This window comes from Electrona antarctica (genome assembly GCF_951216825.1).
Source record: "Electrona antarctica genome assembly, chromosome: 16".
NCBI classification, from domain to species: Eukaryota; Metazoa; Chordata; class Actinopteri; order Myctophiformes; family Myctophidae; genus Electrona; species Electrona antarctica.
The window spans coordinates 30,833,994-30,859,487 of record NC_136797.1 but is presented as its reverse complement, the minus strand read 5'-3'; the positions used below and the strand labels follow the sequence as shown (position 1 = coordinate 30,859,487).

General features: G+C 41.7%; 1 protein-coding gene across 1 annotated transcript; it reads right to left on the bottom strand.

The window, feature by feature from the left end:
* Nucleotides 1-457: 457 nt before the first annotated feature.
* On the bottom strand, nucleotides 458-830 carry LOC306939781 (DNA-directed RNA polymerase II subunit RPB9-like; the record flags this gene model as incomplete). Its single annotated transcript, XM_079524472.1, has 1 exon — nucleotides 458-830. One exon carries the CDS (start codon nucleotides 828-830, stop codon nucleotides 459-461), a length of 372 nt encoding a protein of 123 aa, XP_079380598.1. The 3' UTR covers nucleotide 458.
* Between the last annotated feature and the right edge of the window lie 24,664 nt (nucleotides 831-25,494).

The window sequence follows — 25,494 nt, the reverse complement described above, 5'->3', positions numbered from 1 at the left end:
AGCCATACATCTCACAGCTCACCAGTACTTTTGGGGCCCTGCATCGTACATTCCACGTAGGTGGGGAACCCCAGTGATTGATGAACATGTGTTAGCACAGGGTTGCTGACAGCAAGGGAGTCTACGGACTGTGGCTTGATGGTTGTTGGTTGATGTTTAGTACTGCTCGCAGTCGCAGCATTCGGATGCATCTCCCATCGAGGGACTTCTGTCAGGCAGGCATCAGGGTCCAGCATTCAGAGCCATAGGAGATCAGACAGAGAACATGGAGAGAACCTCAAAGGGTTGTCATCTCTTCTAGAGGTCACAGGGGTCAACTTTATCCAGCACAAGGTCACTGTGCTGAATACATGTTCATCAGCCCATAGCATAGCTCTCTTAACTCTCTGGACGCTTTATTTAAATTTTAAGATATTTAAACAGGCATGTCTTTATTTCAAGAAGCAGGTGATTCATCTCTAGTGTGTCCACCTGTGTCCACAGTGAGGGGCAGTGCAGACATAGTACAGTCTCATTGCATCCTCAGCCTGAGATTGGAAGAACACTGCCTCCTTGTGGCCACATTTGGGACAGGGATGGTCCTGTGTCTTTGGTAGCGTTGGATCGTGAGCTACATTGGCAATGATTTGGGTGAGCTCATCGACCTCATGGGTGATCTTATTGACATAGATGCAGCTGTTGTCTGCCTTTTGATGGTAGTGACAGATCCTGCATGCATAGAGCAGGATACGATTCTCCTTGTCTTCTTTGGGATACAACATGTTGTTGCATTCTTTACAAAACCGGATACCCACGAATCCTGGTTCATTTGTTCCGCTGTCCAAATCCATTGTAATAAGAGACCAGGAGAACAATCCTAACAAGTGCAATAACAGATTGACACACTTCCCTGTGCAATATCTTAGAACAACAGTCAGTCCCACTGTGTATTAAAATGGTTTGTCAGTCCAAGGTTCATATGAAGGTGTGAAGAAAGAAAATGACTTTAAATCACGTTTAGATGGTTGTGATGACAACATTGTGATGTCATAATTGTCATTCCATGATGATGTGGAATACCCAATGACATTACCAAAACGTATATTTTATATGCTCTTTTTATTATCCTTTCTATTCATTCATCAAATCTGTGTCCGTGTTTCTCTCTGTGGCTGGCTTAAAGCGTGAACCGATTTAATTTTTGTATTTTTGTATTTCTTTTGTATTTTTCACTAATTTGTATTTGTCTGACTGTGGGTCCGCAGAGGCCAAACACATTCTTTGTTTTCGGGAGATAATAGGCATCGGCTTCCATGATTGGCCAACCAAACGCTATTTAATTTTATGTTTGTAATGGATGGAAGTCGATGGACGGCAGTCGGGTCGGACTGAAACTGTGGTCAAATATGGAGTCATACGTCAGAGGAAAGTCAGGTGACTGATGTCAGCCCGAGATCCATGTGGTACGTTCTGGGTATCCTTGTCATACGTCATAGGAAAGTCATAGGTGACTGATGTCAGCCCGAGATCCATGTGGAGTCATACGTCATAGGAAAGTCATAGGTGACTGATGTCAGCCCGAGATCCATGTGGAGTCATACGTCATAGGAAAGTCATAGGTGACTGATGTCAGCCCGAGATCCATGTGGTACGTTCTGGGTATCCTTGTACCAAGTCTCTCGGTTAAAATCGGACAGAGTGGTCCTTTAAATGTTCTCAAGTAGAACATTTATAAAAATCTATGTTTTTCAAATCTCTAGAACATTTTGGATTTTTATTTTTTATTTTTTGGCAATTAGCAATCGGGGGTAACTCTTAAATCACGGTAACTCTAAAGCATAATGCTTCGGTAGAAAAGTATTATTTGCCAAGCAGAATGTCGCTCAGCAAAAACTTCATGTTGAAACTGGGGAATTTGTTTTCAGCATCCTGCACCACCACATTCTAGTAGTACAGTATGTGCAACATTACCCCTTCTCCACATTAACCAGCAGACCAAGAACTATACACAAACCCTCAAGTGTCTGGGTGTTTTAGGCAGTGTGGTCTCTGACCTTGTGCATCACTGTCTGGACTTGCTCCTGGATTTTGGTTTATTTAGCTCAGCTTAAATAAACCAATCTTATCTCTTCCCTGGAGATGTCTATAAGTGGCCATTCATCTTCATGTCCTTTCAGCAGGAACTTCAGCAGAGCTGTGAAGCTGCCCAGCGTCTTGGCAGCAGTCTCGCAGGCGTGGCTGATGTATGGCTCGACGCACTCCTTGACCACGACTATGTTCTGACAGGTGTGGGACCTGAGCTCGTCCAGGTAAGTGGCCATAGTTGTGTGGTAAGGCTCCATGCACTCCTTGACCATGTCAATGTTCTGGGAGGTGCGGGACTGGAGTTCCCCCAGGTACGTGACCATAGTGTTGTGGAACTCCTCACAGGCCTTGTTCAGGTGATACCTTAGCTTGTGGATGTGGTTGGTGACGTTGGTGCGGACATCGTCAGTGTTCTGATCCAGCATGGACACCTCACCCAGGTACTTCAATCCTGGGTGAACGTCCATCAGTCCCTCGCCCAGAGAGACTGGGTCTCTGCTGGAGTGAGAGTACGGCGGCACCCCATGGGCCTTACTGTAGAGCTTAGGCACATTCTGATTTGGAGTGGCGTCAGCATCATTGCAGCCGGCGGGAGCACTGCAGCCAATCATTACTACCATAGTGAGGAACAGGGTGAAGCCCAGGGCAACAACCTTCATAGGTATTTGAAACATACTGGAGAGCCACTTGAGCAGCTATGTTTCCTCTCAGCCTCACGAACAGAGACCAAGTTATCTTATAGCGTCCCAGATGATGTGTTGCAGGAATATACCATGACGTCAGTCATTTCCATATTTGGTCAAGTATGTGGTTTAACTTCCATTACAAAATTCAGGTGAAAATAATATTAAACAAAAAAAGGCGCTATCCCCTCCTATGTCCAACTTTGAGGGTTTGTGTAAACATAGCCTGGCCCAGCCAGTGTGCTTTCTGGTCTAGAGGGGCTAGCGCGCATGGAGCAAGCGCTGGAGAAATATCGGTTCACCGCTCACTGCTCAGAGTGAACCAATTGACATGCAATTGGCAATGAGTGGCCAGCTTTGAGCGTGTGTGTAAACACAAACATTGCGTAAAGACAAACACAGACGACGAAGGTGAGGACGCAAAATCTATATTGGCTGGAATGAGATGATGGGAGATGTGTCATTGTTTGAGCGTCCCGTAACGATTGTGCCATGGGGGTTAGCGTTGTATATGTTGCTTGTAGAGAGATGTCAGACATTAAGCAGTACTTATGGAGAGATTGGCCGGAATGAGATGATGTGTGATGATGTACGATGGCAAGAGTGCCCCTCACTTCACACGGGTGTGATTTTTTTTGTAATTATTATTACTGCTTGCAGCTATACAATTGTTAGGCGGCCCTACAGGAAAATATATTATGTTTGTCATGTTATCCACTTCTCTTTTCTAATCTTAAATTACAGTGTAACATAAGATACACAATGGTACACATGGGTCTCAATCTGGACCTCAGTGACTTACATTTCGGAGCGTGCACATCACTGAGAAACTCACTGCCTGACTGCATCACTGCCTGGTATGGGAACTTTAAGGACCTTAATCAAAGTTCAATACAAAGGGTTGCGTGTACAGCAGAACAAAATCAGTGGAAGTGACCTTCCCTCCATCCGTGACCATCAATGAACGCTGTGTCCGTAGAATCATGAAAGATCGCAGTGCTCTCTGGTTGTTCAGTTCTGTGCTCCGGGATGACTCATACTGACCATCCGACTGAAAACCCAGGTTGTCGCGAGAATCTGAACAATGGATGAGGAAGTAGAGGTCATGGAGGGGAAAACACTTCACATCCCCATCTCCTGAAATGTGCATTTGAAGTGACCAAGCACCTTCTAGAGGTAAGGGAGATAAGCTCAGGTCAGCTCCGGCATTAATTAAGCCCTGCTTGCATAACAAGTTCATCATCTGTTGCAGCTACTTGCTGCTATCGCTTCTTTCATTTGGAAGAAATTAACAGGGGTTTTTTTTATGCGTATTTGTTTTTGCTTTATTGCCCTGCTTTTTTCAATTTTCACTTCTGAAGCCCAGTTTCATATTTGACGTCATCTACAGCAGGTAGGTAGACTGGCAGAACACAGAGGAGGTTGGAAATTAAAGGGGTTATGTGATGCAAAGTAGGCTATTCCCACTTTCAAAACAAACAAACGGTGGCAGAATCGAGGTCAATATACCAGGTCAACGTGTAATGAGGGCTACCTTATGTTCATATGCTAAGTTAGAATTGAAGTTACGCATGCAAAACAAGTCTAGTTGTATTTATGTTTACCGAACTGAACGGCCTGTGTGTGTGTGTGTGTGTGTGTGTGTGTGTGTGTGTGTGTGTGTGTGTGTGTGATAACTAAGCAAAGGATGACCTTCAATGAACAATGCGGTAACAAAAAGGGAGTTCAGTTTACAATAATATTGGAAATCCTCTTCTCCATTATGTGTGCTTTCTCTATATGCTTTCTCTCATTTGAGAGCCAGGGAATGGATTCCATGTCCCAGTGAATATATACTTTAAGAGAAGCAATCAGACAATGGCTTAGTTAATTGAAAAGGTGTTGGCTCTCCTTGACTGGTTTATGACCTACTGCAGCCAGGCCTGCCAAAGGCTGGCAGATTCCATTGTGAGTCTGTGAGACATAATGTAGTCTATTGTGTTGAAGGCAAGAATTATTAACCTTTAACCGAAACGCTAAATGCTACCAACTTTTTGAAGTGACAACACGATTGATTGATTGATTGATTGATTGATTTATTAGCCGGGTTGTTAACAGTAGGTAGTACAGTCAATGGATATGCTAAAAGGATAGCACAAAAAGCCCCAGGGGGCTTGTTTCCATTGTGGTCCATAAATATACAAAAATATAGTTTTAAAATCAGGCAGGCTTCCAGAAAGCTCTTTAGTGAGGACTTGAAGCTAGCAATAGTGCTAACTGTGCATTTCTAGGTGTTGACGGTGACGTAACTAAGGTTCGTAGGTGTATATATTTTATAGAGGGGTTGATCGTAAGTTCGTAGAGGTCGGCAGTACTTGCGCGCTCTGCTTGCGCTCAAGTAGGCCATGTATGGCTACTTGTGTGCAACACACAAGTTGGCACCTCGACAGAGTGCATTTCTAGTTATGTCTGTGTCCCTTTTATGCCCATATATGGAGTTCTTTGTCAGGCATGCCCAAATATGCAGTCTATGCAGACTGTCATGTCAGAACAGGCCAGCTCCATATATGGAGATCTAGGGGTGATCAAGTATGATACTGTGTATACCCCTTATAATATTGGTGAACTATTTAAGTACTAAGTAAGTAAAGAGACCGTGCATGGTTCATAACAAAAATGTTTGGAGATACAGTACAGTAATTATGCCTAACGTAACATGGCCAAGGGAAAAAAGAAGGACCAAGACATTTTAAAATCAATTCAAGATTTGTAGTGCTATTTGAGGGAACATAGAAGACAAACTTGGCCTTCTTCTGCTGAGCGTTAGGGCATCATGGGTGAGAGAGAATATTAATGGAGGCGGGAGAGCTCTGTGGCTTTTTAAATCCCCCAGCCTAATGGACTGTATTGACCACATTAATAAAACAGGATATGTGTTTCTAATGTCCTCTCTGCGGTGCATTAGGTTTTGCTCGGGCCGGGGACATTTGTTTGCCTGGACGGCAGGCAGGGTGCACAGGCAAGGATGTGGGCCTGAAACTCATTTGATTTCTACCACAACTATCCCTGTGACTACTGGAGAATGACCTAAGTATCTCTCAGTCTGCCTGTGGTGTGGAAACTGGAAGATTTCACATTAACCCTGCAACATAGGCCATTTAAATGTTCTGAAATAAAAGCACATTTGTGTGGCAATTTATGCATTCTGAAGTACACGTTTATGAATTATACAAAGTTGATAGGCTTGCTTAACAACAGGAAGAGATGCGCTTATTAACATACACACTTTGGGGCAGTGGCGTGTGCAAATTAACTTATATAAAATAAAAAGTGAAACACATATTAGATCTAGAAGCTCACAAGCTTGTAGATCTTCTTTCTTTTCAAAATCTTTTTATTCAGGTTTTTGTAACAGTAGCCCAGGGGCAAGTATTAAACAGACATATAAAATATAAAAATAAAACTCAATCCCCTATCCCAGAAGCTTGTAGATCTTCTACTCGCTATTTGTTGTTGACTTTTTTGAAAAGTGGTTAAATAAAGTGGTCAAATACAATTCATAAAATGATCCAAACAAGAACAGTATAGGAAAGAGGTTAACACGAAGAGTAATGACATATTGATATTGACTTGGCTACGTACTGTACAATGGGGACATTCAATGACAGATTTATTTATTGCACATCTAGGGTGTAGTAGTATACCGCTTCTGTACAAACTAGAAAAATAACATCCCAGGCACTCAAAAAAGTGAACTGGAAGGAACAAAAAATATATTATAATATTAAAGGAGAGTTCCGGACAACCCGTTTTTTTACTGAATTCTGATGATAATGTATGAAACCATGTTAGTGGCGCGGAAAAAAACCAATATATATATATACTGTATATATATATATATATATATTGTAGCGGCTCGCTACGGCTTAGAGCCAAATAGGAGTGACTGAAGGAGGGACTTCCGGCCTGGGAAGGGAAGTGACGTTCCCGTTTATGTGCTTGGAGGGAATCTGTGTGTTGGTGTGTGTTCTGAGAGTGACTTTGAATGTCCATTGATTGCAAAGCCACAGTGTTTAATTATTAATAAAGTCAGAGCCTTGGAATCTGTACTACGTCTCTGCCTCCAGTTCCTGGAATCACTACTAGATATAGATATAGATAGATGCAAATATGTTGTCGCTGTCAGATGGAAACCTTTTATGTCCAAAACCATTACTCTTTATGAAATGGAAATAGAACCTGTGTTCCAAATCAGCGCCGACGCTACATATACGCGCAATACGCACTGCGAGTAGGGCAAAATGTGCCAAGCCGACTCTCATAATAAAAATCACACCTGTGTGAACTGAGTGGTGCAAGGTCTAATATAGCCTGATCAGCTGTGGTCTGACGTAATGTCAGTGACCATACCATGCTCATTTCTTTGGGTCCCACGTACAGGTACACGGGTACACGTACAGGTACACAGGTACAGACAAAGCTGGTCGTTGGAGTGGTTTGCACCACTCAAAAAAATTATCCGCGGCTCTGCAGCGTAATAACGAGCACCTGCCGTGTGTGCGTTCTCGCACCAAATGGATCCAATGTAGTTCATTGGTTAAATAATTATAAATGTATGCAACCCACAGAAAGACCTGGTATGACACCACCTCACAGGTTCTGGCGTGAGTCTCCTCCTCCAGACTGAGGTCTTTGATGTTGCTCAGATGCATCCAAAGAAAAACAAACAAGCTCTGTTGCAAATCTGACAGCAGTCGAGCCACACTCGTGTCCCTGTCTTGTTTTGACACAGTGTCATCCCTATATACAGCAAGTTACCAGCCATTATTAACAAGCTATTTGCACATCGGTACAAATTAAGACATGACATATTGTCATATGCTGTTACAACATCTAAAAGCCTGCCTGGGACTAATTGTATTGAGCAAGGTATGTAAATATATAAACATCTAGAGTGGTTTGAGTTGGTCTCGTCCTGCTATTCCATGCGAAATAACAATCAGTTATTTATTATAAGTTCAACCATAAAATTGTATGTCTGAGTTATAAAATAACTAAAATAAATAAAGGTCCTGTACCTGCGTCAGTATTATCCAAACTGTATTGCAGACCAAAAGGAAACCCCAAAATGATTGCTTTTGAAAATAAATTGCAATATCTTTATCTGACAATTGAACAATCAAGATTTCAAAATACAAATGTGAATGTTCAAACTCCGATTTTCCCACAACGCAAAGTTATTTTAAATGTCTCTGAGTATCAAAATGTAATCCAAAAGTAATCAAAAAATCACACCCGTGTGAACTGAGTGGTGCAAGGTTTTATATAGTCTGATCAGCTATGTCAGCGACGTCACACACTAACCATAGTAACCATGCTCACCTTTGCACGGACACGTACGTATACAGGTACACAAACATACAGACAAAGCTGGTTGTTGGAGTGGTTTGCACCACTCAAAAATTGTATAAAGAAAGAATCCATAAAGTCAGCAAATAAAAAGGCAATGCATTGCTCAAAAAGCAGAAAAAGTATATTCCTCACCCAAACTTCAAGTCAGGAGGCCATAGTATGTTCCTTAATTTGTCCAAAAGCTCTGATTTGACCCGGAGCTTAACCGTCAGAATTCAGAAACAAACCCCTTCACAAAGTTTGTCAGTCAAACTACTCAGTGGTCCAACAAGTTCTGATTCTTATTTAGTATTGGCATTAAAAGAGTCTCTTTGACAAACCACCACCAAACACTCTTTTTGATACCTAAAATGGAACCTCGGCCTGCCTCACTTCCTGTATTTTTATAGCCATTCCTGGTAGCCTAGTCCTAGTAAGCCTACCTCACTTCCTGGAACTATTGCTAACCTGCATTTTCCCCACAGCTCCCCCTATGAGTAAACCGTCAACAAAAAATGAATGACCATATTCAGCTACACAAAACAAAACATTTTTCTGTACACTACATTTTGGGGTTAATTATTGAACCATATTTTAACCACTACAGTACGCTATATTCCCTTGTTATCATTCATATAATTTCACATCATTTCATTTTCTTTAAATTTCATACCAGGACATAAAATACATTTCTTCACACATTAATGTGGCAGTGTCACAACATTTAGACTCAATGCTCCGTCGGACCATAGTATGCCTCCCGTGTTGGGTAGGACACCAACTGTATGTCAATGTCATTTGACATGGTCAACGTTAGTTAAGCATATAGGCTACTGCACAAACCAGTGTGGGCATCAGCTGCGCTGTCATCTTTATTGTAGTTCGACAACGGACAACATGTATGGATTGTAGCTGTAAGGCTGTGCATGGCATACGCTGAGTAAACGTCTTTTAGCTTCTTGAACTAATCACACGTAAGGATGGTGTGTGAGTGCATGTTGCATTCAGTCCCTTTTCACCCTTGAGCAGGCATCATAGACCAGAGATTTATGGCTTTGCTAATTAAAATTTGCAACCCTGGCAGTGCCTCTGGCAGCCGTTATCTTCCAGCAGGATTTTGATTAACTGGAGCTGAATGCACTATTATCTGGAGGTACTGTTTGGGGCTTATAAACATCAGCCCCTTAATTAAAAAGAATAATGCAGAGCATGTTATATCTAAAGTGATCTGCATCTTGCTTACCTGTCAGGGTGAAAATGCACATGTCAAATACCTGTTCACTTTAGTACTAAAATGTGACAACAAAATGTACTAGTTTTGGGGAGAAAAATATGTATAATTGTGATGGTTTGTATGAATAAAAACAAAGGTAAGTTGTTTCAACTTATGCCATGCTTAATCCTTCATTTTACTCCAGGTCTAATGTGTTGATATGAATTAATTGTATTTGTAGCGCTTTTCTAAACATAGTTACAAAGTGCTTTACAGACATGGTTATTTTTTTTTAAGACATTACCAAGGAAACAGACATATCTTGATGTACAGTATAAGTAGGGGAGAGCCGCCAAGGTTGTAACGCGTTATGGTTGTAACATGCACGTTATCTCTTGATTGGTCAACGCCATCATGACGCCATCGCGTCAGTATGTTTACAGCATTGTACTCTACATGCCCAGAAAGTGTCAAGTGTTTACCTTTATCCTACTGGGAATTATTGGTGAAAAACTGGCTTTTCTCAAAAGGCGTAAAATTGTACACCTGAAGTATCTGTGGGCTACAGTTTTTTCTTTGATGTTGGTGAGTAAAAATCCACATGGATGTCTTCATGCTTATGTTCTTCATTCGTTTGCATCGTGTTTACACGAAATGCACGTTCATTCTGGTCTGTAATCAACGCCAAAGAACAACTTTGCAAAGTGGTCCAATTGTAAGCCATACTATTTCATACCATTATGTAATATTTACATATTTGACATATTGGCCAATATTATGTTCAGGCAGCTGTCTTTCAATTACAGAGTGTATTCTAAATTAGTTTAGGGTTGTATAACATTGTACAACTCAATCAATCAAACGTTTTATCTTTTTTGTGTAATCAATGTATTTTCCCATTGAACTACTGTAACTCAAACACTCAAACTGGTACACCCGGTACTATTTAATATTTCCCTTATGTTTGATACATTTTCTTATCACATCCATGGTATGAAAACAATGTTAAAGAGTTGCTTCAATGAAATATAATTGATTTAAGCTGAAAACGATATGTTTAATGGTGTTTTTTAGCGTTGTTACATTTATCGCGCATGCCGTTACAATTAATCCCTTATGCGCAACAAATGTAACACTGGAACAGCGTCCACGTTCGGTTTATTAACTCCCGACCTGTTTTATCAATTAAAAAAACTTGAAGTGGTTTATGGTAGCAGACATGTGTAGGTCCGTTGCCTGAAAATATTACATACTGTATGTAGATGAACGGATCTCTGAGTAAAAGAGTGAAACGTGCAAAATGTTACAACCACTCCCCTATAAGTTATGTCCTTGTTGCTATAGTGTTTTAATTACAATACATTTTTCCTGCAGAAATCCGCCTCATGGTGGCGCTATAACTGGGAGATGTGGAAAATGCAGGGAAAATGTTTTGCCATGTACACAGATCGATGCAGTTATAGGTAAAAATAGGAATTGGCCTGTTATAGCGCCACCGTGAGGCTGACTTGGAAAAAAATGAAGTGGCATGTCGTCCTCGGCCTAGTGGATATGTGTATAATTTCACGGAAATTGCACACTATGTTTGTGATTTGTGCAATCATGCAAGTTTTGGAAGCCAATCTTAGGCCAATCAGGATGGAATATGGGAAATTGTGCAGAACCGTTGATCGCATGCATGACTATGGAGATAGTGTACCAAATTGCCGGATGTATGGATAAAATGTGCACGAGTAATCTACAGAAATGTATTTTGCCAAAGTCAGCCTCATGGTGGCGCTATGACAAGCCGTTGTGGAATATTTGGGGCAGAGGTTCGTCGTTGGCATCCAGGGAGTGTGTGTGCACAGTTTGGCATGGATGGGGCCAACGGTGCCGGGGATTAGCTGGTAACGGACGGACACACCGACACACAGACGGACGGAGTGCAAAACATACTCTCTCCCCATGCCTTCGGCCTCGCCTGGTGGAGACAATAAACCTAAGCTCTTTTTGGCTAGTCCTATACAATGTGAGAAACTGTCCAGTGTGGCATCTTTCTGACAAATATTTTACTTTATTGTCTGCACTGTGGCTAAATAGAAATCAGAAAAAATGTGTCAGATAAAACATAGGTGCACCATGACAAAGTATCCTATGCTCTTTAATCATCCAAATTCATATTTACAAAGATGATCACACACACAAAGGAATTGAATTCGCTCTTGAATGTACCTCAAAATTGTTCTGATTGATTATGAACTAAATGCTAAGCACTTTTGGTACCAATTTTCTTTTTTGAAAAAATGTATTTAAAGAATTAGAAAAAAATAAATATTTATAAATGTAACAAAAGCTCAAACCAGCAAGTTTTTCTGTCAAACTTGTTTGATGTGGTGTTTTTTTCTATTGATCAGTGTAATTTGTATCATTTGATCATTTGTAACAATTACCTGACCCACAACACCATATAAGGGAGATTGTCACTTGATTATTGTCACCTGATGAAGGCCAGCTATGGCTGAAGCGTCATGTCAGTGTCTGTCTGTGTTTTAAAACAATAAAACACTGTGGAGCTGAAACTGTGTGCAGACTTCTCTTTCTTCCCACGCACAAATGGAGTCATAATGTCATGAAACGCATGCACGCACACACGCATGCACACACACACACGCACACGCACACACACACACACACACACACACACACACACACACCTCCACAAAACACCCTTTGTCTTCACTGACACATGCACAAAACAATGGCTTTAAACCCGCATTGTATGTCTGAGACAGAATTCAAGTTTTATACAGCACACTTCAACATGAATGACATTGGAGCACTCTTGCCGTGGCTCAATTTCAGCTTTGCGTTTTATTTGTACATACAATATAAATGTGGGAGACAGACAGATAGAAATTATAATATTCATCGGAGCTGTTTCACCGACACGCTAAAAAACAAATATAGAAGTACTCCATAGAGATGTCAGGATGGGGAAATAAATGCAAAGCTCCCATGGAAGTAAGTAGATGAAAGCGGAAGAGGATATAAAGAATGCTGGCATTTTGAACTGTGACTAAAGATAGAGGAATCAATCGTGGGTAAGGAAATCACTCTGCATCTGTAGGGTACTCTACGATCTCAACTCTATCAGACCGTAGATGCTGCATAATTAATATAGCTTGTGAAGAGATTGACTTTCGAGTCATCCTTCTATAGTTTGATGTGATTGTTTTATCAAGTTTCCTTTTTGTTACGCTAGCCTCTTCATACTGTAGGTTCTTTTCAAAGTCATCTGAGCTATTAGACTTTTCTACATGCCTTTCATAGTAGTATTTATTTTTGCATTTTCAAATAAATCATAGTACTGTACATGCAGCCACGTAATCCATTATATCATTAATGCAGCATACATATAGAGAGTAATATAGATTTTGCTGGGAAATAACATCCCATATTGAATCTTTCAAAATGATTAAAGTGATGAGCTAGGTTGATTTAAGAGTAATGTGTCCACTGTCCAAGTGTCCATGTATGGCAAAGAACTCTAATCAATATTCATATCAATTCTTAGAAATAAGCCAACTCACTCATTCTAAGAACCAAGAGAGACGGAATTCAGCCGGGATTAATACACGATGTTTAATGGATAATTTATCTTCAAAAGACAAAAAATGCTAATAATCTGTGAGATGGGGCAGCACGAGTTCTATAATTAATCTGTAATGAGATAAATAAAACATTCAATAGTCTATGGGTCTGGTTTGAAATACGTTGCATTAGTATTGAAGCCTCTCTTTGAAGGTCAAGCTTTCTCAAGCTTTGAAGAGATTCTTCACTATGATCAGAATGGGCCTTTTATAGGGTATGTTAATTTTGGAGGTGACCTGGCCCTATTTCTTCAAAATAGGATTCTTGGTTAAAGAACATGTGCCCTGTTCACTACTCCCATTCTGTCGTGGCCATTGGCCATAAAGAATAACTGTTTTTGTATGTGTTTTTTTACATGTTTAAAATGAGGCCAGGATGAAATTGGTTTAAAAAAACAGTGTCTATTGGTACGCTATGGACATGTGCCCTTTTCACTACTCCCATTCTGTGGTGGCCATACAGTATAACTGTTTCAGGAGCACTTCCATTTTTCAAATAATATCAGGATTTCCAGCCATGTGTTCCTCAGGAGCAGAGCATTAAGCCAGCTGTGATACTTCAGGTAATGTTGTTTTGTTCTGCCACCGGCCTCAAAATAATTTGACATCTCTGAGCTGCACCTCCCTCTCCTGGTCTGAAAACCTTGTTACCTTTCATTATAAAGCTCTCATGAATCCAGCCCATTGACGTAGCTTAGGGATTCTGGGAGGAGATGGGGCGAATTAGCTGAAGAGAAGAATGTGGTATAGGAAGTGCTTGCCTGAATGTTGGCACTGGAGTGAGGCTCAAAACAGCCCCCGGGCTCTGACTCAAAGCCCCTTCCCCTCAATTATATTGATTCAGAAGGCCTTGGTCTTGCCTCTATCTGTTGGTATGCTGTTTTTCCTCCATTTCTGTATAATTTTGAATCTCCAAAGCAATGTAATAAGTTGGAATGTTTATGTATTATGTATTATATCTGTCCATGTATATCCCTTTTATCCCACACACATTCACCCTGAGTGACCACTGCAGATATGCAGACTACAGTTATCTGTTATCTTGTTTTTCCTGTTAGTCTGATGTTAGTTGTCTCCACCAGGCCGAAGGCATGGGGAGAGAGTATGTTTTGCACTCCGTCCGTGTGTGTGTCCGTCCTTCCGTCCGTCTGTGTACAGCTAATCTCCGGCACCGTTAACCCGGTCGATGCCAAACTTTGCACACACACTCCCTGGATGCCAACGATGAACCTCTGCCCCACATTTTCCAGAACGGCCTGTTATAGCGCCACCATGAGGCAGCTTTTCACATTTTTTACCTAAAACTGCACCGATCTGCGTGAAACGTTGCATGCACACTCCCTAGAGGCCAAGGACAAACCTTTGACCTGCATTTTCCGCATCTGCCTTTTATAGCGCCACCAGGAGGCCGACTTTTGTAAAACACATTTTTTGATATTACTCCTCCAGATTCTGTCCAAAAATCTCACAAATCGTTACACAGTATCTCTATGGTCATGTGCTCAAGTCGGATCTGTCCGATATTTCATATTCCATCTTAATTGGCTATAATTGGCTTTCACAGTTTGCAAGATTGCCCCGTTTTGAACAAAAGCCTCAAATCATGAACGCAGCATGCAATTTACGTGAAATCTTTCACACATTTTCTTACTAGGCTGAGGAATATATCCCACCCTTTTCACATTGGCCTGTTATAGCGCCACCAACAGGTTAATTTTTGCAAAACACATTTTTGGAACAAAATGCCTCAAATCATCCAATTGCCATCAAAGGCGTATGAAGAAATGGCACCCTTTTCACATTGGCCTATTATAGCGCCACCAGGAGGCCACAATCTGACCTGCCCTGGTGGAGACCTGTGCCCCGAGGGGCACGTTTTCTAGTTGATTCTGTGTTGTTGTTCATGTCACAGTCAAATGTTTTCTCTATTAATGTCTTGGAGTGTCTTGTCTGATTTCATAAGGGACCTTATCATGATAGAGTGTGGGCAAGAAATACAAGCTGAAAGATAATAATGTAGTAATAATAATAATGTAGTATGCAGATGATTACTTTAATTTTAAACTATTAGTTTGCATGTGCAGCTTGGCAATGCACACATTTCTCAAGAAGTGAGATCGTTTGTCTTCACCAGGCTGTGAGGTGAAGACTATGTTTTTGTGTCTGTCCGTTTGACTGTGCACAGCTAATATTGGACACCGCTGGATCGATCGGCGTCAACGTTGCATGCGCGCTCGCAGTAGGCCAAGGACGATATACACATCACATTTTTCAAATCAACTACTCTTGGTCATCATAGGTTGTACAATACGATTCTTTGGATCACAACACAACTATGCCCATTTCCGCCATTTTGCATTTTCTTCAAAAGACATAAACACATGTAGCCTATCATTCAGATTTTTTATATTAAATTCCGATTGTCTATGATTGCCTTCCAAATGTTGCGGGGTTTGACAAAACAATCTGATCTAAATCACATATTGGGGCTGTTAAACAACGCAGAACCAAAAGCGATTTCACTTCATTTCATCCAGTCAACCCCAAATTGGAATCGCATGATGAGGGGCCTCTATACTATAGATTAGGGGTGGGACGATATGGGTACGATATTAGGCCCTCGATAACGATAATATCACGATATTCAATATATTGCGATATTTGCGATATATCAATATATTGTATGAAATGTCATCAACAATATATCATGATATCTGCAACTACAAAATACTTGGAACTTGGAACTGTGCTTGGACACAAGGAGGGACACACACAGCTGTCTATAGTGGTTGCACCACTCAAACACTAAATTAATAGTGTTTGAAATATCGATATTTTAATAATCAATATCGATTATTTATCGCGGGAGGACGTATCGATATATATCGCCATATCGATATTTCAGCACACCCCTACTATAGATCGCACCTCCAAAGGTGCTTTCTTTTCTGCCGATAACGGATGTCACTAATGGCAAAAACCTTTTGACATGGAAACTCTATTTCCCCCTGCAGATTCCTTGTGCTCACAGCCATGACTGACAGAGACCCTAGCCTCGCGTGGCCAGCCTTCCACGCATATGCCTTGCCATGCATATTGCCCCAGGCAGATTAAGTCTGGCCCCTCTCAATTGTGGGAGGACTTCACGGCCGAAGTGGTGAGGAGCCAACCAGATTCGTCTGGAACCAGGCTATAACCACACAACCAGGGTCCAGTATGCAAATATGGGGCGGGACATTGCAGAAAAAAGTTCAATACTGAGACTAATATCCACACAGTGATATTAGTATCGCTACGTGAGGCTAACCTCATTCACACGTACCAAACACCAATCAAGCAAATGTTTGGTCGTTTTTTTGGGCCACCACAATGCTTTTCCAATGGGAGTCACATGGTTTGACCAAACATTTTTGTTTGATGAGGGGGGAGGGGCAGAACACCACCAGCAATCAGCAATCAAACACAAATGTTTGATCAAACCATGTGACTCTCATTGGAAAAGCATTGTGGTGGCCCAAAGAAACGACCAAACATTTGCTTGATGATGTTTGGTACGTGTGAATGAGGCCTGAGGCCACCCAGCCTATAGCTGGCAAAGACCTAACCTCCGAAGAACACCCTATTCTAGTATTACTTTCCTTCTACTTTTGACATGATGATTCCTCAGCTTGTATTATCTGTTTGAGTTCACTGAGCCTTGTGTGTATCTGACCCCACAACCCCTCAGCCACATTCCATATATCCATCATATTGTTCCATTTCCTGTTTGGAGACTAGAGGTGCCCTTAAGATCAAATTTGGCAAGCTTTGTCTGATAAAATGGATTTCTAACAATTGCCAAGGCAACAGATTGGATTGCTCTTGGCCCTCTCCAATTGGGCCAGTGCCCCAGACATGCATCTCACCAAGGATGGACTTGCTTCTGTCTTCCTGTTGCTTCCCCTCTATTATCATCATTAGAAAAATCAGTTTACACATTGTCATAATTTGTTTATGTATCACATAAACGTGTTAATGCCTTGCATCATTTGAACACAATGTACAGTATATACATCACAAGATACTTGATAATCTAACTCAGGGGTTCTCAACTTTTTGGCTGGGGACCCCCGGAAATGCTTTGGCCATGTCTCGCGACCCCCGCCCCACCCCTAATACAAAAATAACCTTAATAATAGAGAAAATATATCATAAATTAATACTGAATACATGATCAGATCATTAAGGAAAGTTTATGCATGTACTATGTGTACAATGTAAACTCTTCATTTCCCAGCCATTCAGTTGCAAAAAAAACCCCAAAAAAACAAAAACTTTTTTTTTCTTTTTTCATAATTTGGGGACCCCCCCCAAAATAATTTGGCGACCCCCGAGGGGTCGCGACCCACGGGTTGAGAACCCCTGATTTAACTCAACTATAAAAAATTACTCCGATTTATAGTTTGGTTCCGGTGGTGGCCTGGTGGGGAAACTATCTTTGTGTGTTGGGACTTGAAATGCAAAGCTAAGCAAGGTTTGAAAGTTTTCAGCACTTAAGGAAAATTAAGAACTTCTCAGGCCTGTTAGGTAATGTCATAAAGTGGATTATTGTCTCTACACTGGATGAGAAAATCCCATTTAGCCACCTATAGGTTTATAGATTGCAATGGCTGAGGATGTGGACAGAGAGATTCACATTGACATCAAAGTCAAACCCAGTAAGGTCAACTTAAAAAGGGAATGCTAATTTGTAATGGCACATAGTAGACAGAACAGGAGACTTTAAAGAATCACCTACACACAGGCCTGAGGCCTCTAATGCTTTATTCATTAACTTCCTATTAATAGGCTAAGTATATACATAGTAGGAAGTTAATGAATAAAGCATCCAAGGCCTGTGGACAGTATGTGTGTACAGTATGTGGCTTTTTTGTTGTTTTATATTGTTTTCTCGTTTTTTTTTTTTTTTTAATATATTTTTTATCCCACGATTTTGTAACCCATTTTTCACCCCTGTGTCAATTATCTAATGTGATCCTGGGCTCTACACACCCTCCGCCAACCTAGTCCCCATATATGGGGGACATGGGGAGAGCAACGGACTTGAACTCATGCTTCCTTCATGCCTGAGTGTCCAAGTTGCTCCTTTACACCTGACAGGGGGAAGTTTCCCTGGTTGGACGTAGCGCGTGGAAGGAACACGTTATTCCAACCAGTTCCTTTCCCCTCCATCAGGCGCCCCGGCTGGCCAGGGGGAGGCAGTTTAGAGACCAGGATTACTGCATGTTTTTTGTGAGGGTACCTACCCTAGGGGACACGGGGAGAACATGCAAACTCCACACAGAAAGGCCCTTTCGCCAACCCAACTCGGTTTTGAAGCCACTTTTCTTTTTAGTAGCCTACAGCAATTGCAGCTTCTTCTGAACGGCCTTTTTGCAAGATAACCTCTTCCTTCACCAGCTAAACTGTAGGCGTTTTTCTTATTCCAACCTGATTCCAACATGAGGCTTGAGCTCACCAAACAGTTCATCCATGACTGACCTCTCGACAGGAAGAGATTATTGAAATTCCTCTGGGCGTCCTTTCCCTCGAGATGAATTGACTGCTGCTGCCTCCTCTCTGCACAATAAAATGACAAAACTTGAATGACAACATATACATTGTATTGATTACAGCTTCAATATTGACAATGACAGTGTCATGGTGTCAATTGTGGAGAAAAAATGAACACAATACCTGTTCTCCCATTGATGGATGCAATTTCTATGATGAGGCTGTGGAAGATTCTGTCATGACAAGGGTCTTGAACTGTAGGGCAAGCGCTTTGCATTTGCAGAGGGAATCAAAACAGCAGACTGTATCTGTCCTGACTGAATCCACGCTCTCAGCTGCTCTCAGGTGTTAGGTCTAAATGTGCTGTCTTTACAGTGCCGTGTGTACATGCTGGGTATGGTGTGCTACCTTATGTTCATACGGTAAGTTAGAATTGAAGTTACGCATGCAAAACAAGTCTAGTTTTATTTATGTTTACCGAACTGAACGGCCTGTAAATACTGGTGTGTGTGTGTGTGTGTGTGTGTGTGTGTGTGTGTGTGTGTGTGTTCAGATTCTGCAACATGGCAAGTGGTTCCACATCCACAAGGTCAAGGACAGTATAGGTTCTACAGGTAGCAGCTACTTCCTCCTTTGAACAAGACCGAGTTACGACATTGAGGGGTCCGAAAACAGCCTGGTCAGTGGTCACGTGGTTCATGTATTCGCGCAAGCCCATAGACTCCAATGCATTCCGTAAACTTCAGGTTGTCCCTATTCAATAGAAGTCTATATAGAAGAGCCTGGCCCCATGAAGTGAACAGAGTTGTACATAGAGTCTACGACTCTATGGCTCTGCTGTGAACGACAAGACCAAGAGCAGTAAGTTCTATAGGAAAGCGATTAAGCGAATTCCCCCAGGTTATGAAGGATTGACAGGGACACTATTGGCCTGTTGCCTGTCTGTCTGCCTATGCATCTCCCCCACCCCACCTCACGTGCACGCACGCACGTTGCACGCACACACACACACACACACACACACACACACAGCTACACAGAATCACACGTAGCTATAGCACCCCTCAATATTTAAACACTGTAACTGTACCACGAACACTAGCACTGTAGCACATGCCACTTTGCATATTAAAACTGCAAACACAAACATTATGCACACAGAAATGCACACATACTCTGCAGTCTGCAGTGTGCACATACTGTATGGATATTGCAGGAGCCATGCACACCACTTTCAAGCACCTCAATGTGTTCTATGACATATTTTACTATTTCTCTTTACCTTCTACTTACTTAATTCGCAGTCGGCCTACTTGGGAACGATGCAACTAGGGAACCTAATGATATACGTTGTCATAGCACCCGTTTTAACTGTCAGTCGGTGTCCCACATGGAGATCTGTGTATGTGCCTGTGTGCCTGTGTCTGGAGAGAGTATGTTTTGCACTCTGTCCGTGTGTCCGTCCGTGTGTGTGTCCGTGTGTCCGTCCGTCCGTGTGTGTACAGCTAATCTCCGGCACCGTTTACCCGGTCGATGCCAAATTTTGCACACACACTCCCTGGATGCCAACGATGAACCTCTGCCCCAAATATTTCCAGAACGGACTGTCATAGCGCCACCAGGAGGTTGACTTTTGAAAAACACATTTTTTTATATTACTCCTCCAGATCCTGTCCAAAATCCCGCAAATCGTTACACAGTATCTCTATAGTCATGTGTTCAAGCCGGATCTGTCCGATATTTCATATTCCATCCTAATTGGCTAACATTGGCTTTCAAAGTTTGCAGGATTGGCCCGATTTGAACAAAAAGCCTCAAATCATGAACGCAGCATGCAATTTACGTGAAATCTTTCACAGACTTTCCTACTAGGCTGAGGAATATATCCCACCCTTTTCACATTGGCCTGTTATAGCGCCACCAACAGGTGGATTTTTGCAAAACACATTTTTGGCACAAAATGCCTCAAATCATGAACGCAGCGTGCAATTTACGTGAAATCTTTCACGGACTTTCCTACTAGGCTGAGGAATATATCCGACCCTTTTCACATTGGCCTGTTATAGCACCACCAACATGTTGATTTTTGCAAAACACATTTTTGGAACAAAATGCCTCAAGTCATTAAATTGCCGTACAAGGCGTAAGAAGAAATGGCACCCTTTTCACATTGGCCTATTATAGCGCCACCAGGAGGCCACAACCTGACCTGCCCTGGTGGAGACCTGTGCCCCGAGGGGCACTTTATCTAGTTGATTTTGTTGACACCACGTTCACTGCAAACCAAACTCAGTGCACTATCATAAGTCTCTTTTGAAGTCACCCGGTTGTTGTTTGTCGGGTACTTGCTGAACACCCCATTTGTCATTCTAATTGTATTGCTCTCTCTAGAGCATCGACGTATTGCACCTGACAGAGTCCAGTTACAGGACCAAAGGTTTGTGTTTTTGAAAAAGAAAACACCAGCACAGAATCAGTTATTCTCTAATATAGGAAAGCACATTATGAACATGCGGAAGTAAGAGGAGCGTTTCTTTGTTCTCGTTTCCCGGTTTGTGATTGCTTTTGCTTGTCACTTGTTTGGACATGTTTGTCTTTTTGGATTGCCTGCCTGAACTTTTCCCCTTGCCTGTTTGTTGTACTTTTTGTGTATATGTGGAATTGCTCTCGTCCTGACTTTGACGATTGCTAATAGCTCCTTATCTTACATCTCTGCTGCTCTTTGCACTGACGTGAATGGAGAGGCCGTAACAGATGCTATGATCAATGTGTCACCAAAAGCAGACCTTTAGTTGAGAATGTGAGCTGTGCATTTGAAACCAGGAGCTTTGACATTAAAATAACCTATAACCCAAAACGTTGTTTTAAGTTGAACCAAAAGAACAGTGGCTAACTTTAACCTTTAATAAGATAGTGTTATTAGTGTTGTAGCAACACTGCAGTTGCATCCACATGGTCCACATTTTGGACAAATCAAATGCATTTTTTCCCTTCTTGTTTTACTGTGCAAATGTGACATTGTGATCAAAATGAGACCAATTTGGACTTAGAAGTTCTGAAATTCCCCCAAACTTCCAAGTGTATAATTTAAGTCAGAAATCAGTGAAGATCAAGCCCCTTTTCACTAACAACATGGGAGACTACATAGGGTGTGTACTGTGTAGGCCTAATCATGTATATAACGGACTTTAATCCAATAGTTGGGTAAGTGGTTGTGCTTAATTTGCATGGACGGAATAAACAAACGTTAAATATTTAAAATATACTACTTAAAATATAAGTGCCAGTATGGGTAGGCATACACTGCTCCAGGTGGTTCATACACTGCTCCAGGTGGTTCATACACTGCTCCAGGTGGTTCATACACTGCTCCAGGTGGTTCATACACTGCTCCAGGTGGTTCATACACTGCTCCAGGTGGTTCCACAAGAACAACACGTTGATTTTGATTTCTTTACTTAACCATCCGCAACCACGTTTGGCAACTGCCGTGCCTCCATGTTTTACATTGTACATTTCCTTCAGCAAGAGTGGAAGGCAGCAGAACCATCCAGGCTTCACCACTACATAGAGCAGGGGTTCTCAACCCGTGGGTCGCGACCCCTCGGGGGGTCGCCAAATTATTTTAGGGGGTCCCCAAATTATTAAAAAAAAAAAAAAAAAGATTTATTTTTAAATTTTATTTTCACTTTTTTTCAAAAATAGCAGACCTACATACAAGCTCGTAGCGCGCCACTCGGTGGCGCGCTATGAGCTTGTAGATCTGCTATTTTTCAATAGCTAAATTATAACAATGCTTAAAACACCAAAAGGGGTTCCCGCCCAAAATGGTTCAAGGTTATTGTAGCAGTCAATTTATATTGGGGGTCGGGAGGGGGCGGGGCCAAAGCATTTCCGGGGGTCCCCGGCCAAAAACGTTGAGAACCCCTGACATAGAGGATCCCACAGATGTTCCTGGCCAACACCTCCCCCGCAAGGAGTGGACAACCCTCAACCGCCTGAGGACGGGTGTCGGACGTTTTGGTGCAGCAATGCGGAAGTGGGGTCTCACTGACTGCGAATGTGGGGATCCATTACAGACTGTGGAACACGTGCTGACCAGCTGCCCCATATACCGGCCACCGAATGGTGAGCGTGGGTTAATTGACCTAGACAATGACACACTGGACTGGCTTGCTGCAACGGAGTTGAAGGTCTAAGGACATACGACAGAAGAAGCAAGGGTATGCAGTCCCGCACTGTAACATTATATCCTGTCTCATACTACAGGATATATCCTGAGCGAAGATTGTCAGGGTTTTGGACATTTTAAAATAGTTTAAATCTCCATTGGCCATGATGAATGCACTGTGATACTGATACAGTACATCTGTAATCCCACAGTGGAGCGGATGAGGAAATGCGCACGCCAGGTCAGGAGGAAGAGAGTTTTTGCCCCTTTTTGTGTTTGTCCAAGAATAAAATCTAAACTATAATGACTAAATATGACAAGGCAATGAGGCAATACACATTTTCACACTTTCCAGGGAGTTTGACACTGCAGGGCCATCACTTACAGTTTACACAACTGATGAAGTGAAGTACAAGACAGCTCAAGGTAGGAACCTTGTGTATTATTTTATTTGCTGTTGCTGCTAGTGTTGTATGCTGTGTATGTGATTCAAGCTGTTGTGCTATTGCTGTCCTTTTGGGACCCAATGACATGAATCTACTACAGTGTGCATGTTGTGTTGTGTCTGCCGTTAGTAGGAGGTAGTGAGTTGTTAACAGGAAATGTGGCTCTTGGTCACTTCAATTATCATATGTGTGATGTTGCTGTTTTCTTTTACACTCAGGATATACAGTAGGCTTTGGCATAATAGCCATAAATTCAAAACGTTAATTTGGAATAGAAGACTGATGTGGATCTAGTGTGCATGCCTGTTGTGTTGTGTTGTGTTGTGTTGTGTTGTGTTGTGTTGTGTTGTGGCTGAGGTTGATGGTTGTGAGTTGTGACAGGGTGGCTGTATTGGCTCATGACTGGCTTGGTGGCAAAACCTATGTCTATGTATGCCTATTCCTCATGGCCTTCTTTCTTTCTTTGCTGAGCTGCTTGTATGCTGTGTATACCAATGTAAATCAAGATATTACTGTCATACTGTGATTTAATAATGCGATTCAAGTTGTTTCTTTCAGTTAATGACTATAACCCTGGCTCTGGAATTGAAGGCCAATATGAAGCTACAGTGTGGTGTGTTGATTCTGTTGTTGAAGGTAGTGAGTAGTGACTGCGGGAACACGTACTGTATACTGTAGCTCTTGGTCACTTCTAGCCAATGTGTGAGGATGCTATTTCCTTTAAAGTTCAAGCTAGAATTTTTCTTTCGTCTCTGACATAACAGTCATCAATTCCATCATGTCCATTTGAAGACTGATGTAGGATCTACAGTATGTGTGGTGTGTTGTGGCAACATTTCTGTCTATATAGGCCGTTTGCTAGGACCTTGTACCTACCGTGGTAAGACCTACTCAAACTATGTTGTAAGTACACTATGTAATACTAGGTGCTTCTTACATAAGTACCTCCAACTTATGTGAGAAATGCAAAGAGATGGAATAGCACATTTTGACTAGAGTGGCCACATTGTGAGCAGCAGCAACCATTTGCATAAATAATGTATTTTTAAGTGCAATTTATGCTCAATATACTGATTTGCTTGTACCCTGCAATTTTTCAAACTCACCCATTTTTAAACATGGCTGTTTAATTTGCAGATTTTTTCCTCTCCTTTTCCTCCAGTGGAATCAATTCCCTCAGCCTGATAACATGCAAAATGATTTCAGAATGAGGGACCAAAGTGCTAAAATCTAGTAAAATGTATAGGGATTCCTATCTATCACCATACAGTATACAGCCGAGTATGATGCATGTATGTTGCAGAATTACTTGAACATTTATTTCACTAATGCTTTTAAATAATTGGAGAGAGATTCCAGGCACTTAAACCATATACTCTGTACTTGCCCCCTCTTATCGGCTTCGAATCTCTTCCTTGAAAATAGCAGATCTGCAAGATCACAACTGCTTATATATTGTAGGTCTGCAAATAATACATTCTCACTAATGAAGTACTATAGCTAATAAACCTAACTATCCCTCTTTCGTTCACACAACTGGGTGCACGCTATACTTTAGATCATTTCTTGCAACAACACCCATGGCAGTGATGTCTTTCTTTACTGAGACTACCACTACCAGTGGTTCAGCGCCTGTGTCATCCGTCATTCCAGGTTCCAGAAAACTGCTTCCAGGCAGCATTGGCTTTTTAATCTAAAAATTATCGCCTTACATCTTACAGCTGGGGAATGTGGACTGTATTGCATTGCTAAGTGACCATCCTTGCTCATCAGCCATGTGAATGGAATAGATAGTGATTTTTTTTTTACAGCGTCGCTCTGCACAAGGCTAGCCGTCCAGGACACAGGTGTGTGTGCGTGCGTGCGTGCATGTCTTTCTGTCTGTCTGTCTGTATGTCTGTCTGTATATTTATTATACTTTTTTTGATAACTGTAACTTTAATAATTTGTAATGAAAGTCCTTGAACAATCGTGCTGGAACCTTGCCCAAATGTGGAGACGTGCTGTACGTCATAGATACAGTATGTCACAGACAACAGACGGCACAGGCTGGTCACATGAAGTCCGACATCCAAGTTGCAGCATGTTCAAGAGCCACACGTGGGATTCCCAATGGGGAGATCTGTAATGCTTACACTACGTTACGCACAGAGATAGGAAGTAATATGAAGTTGTTTGACATTAAAACAGGCCTGAAAATCCACCTTTCAGCAGGCCAAAGGGAGAGGAAATGATTGCTCCTCCATTAGTCAAGTGACTCTCTTTATAACCCCTCCGTTTTTCCCCAACCTGTACATATCTTTTTTATTATTATTATTACTTTTTTATGATGATTTGAATTTTGTTATTTTTCATTTCATGCATGAATACCCAGGACCTGAAT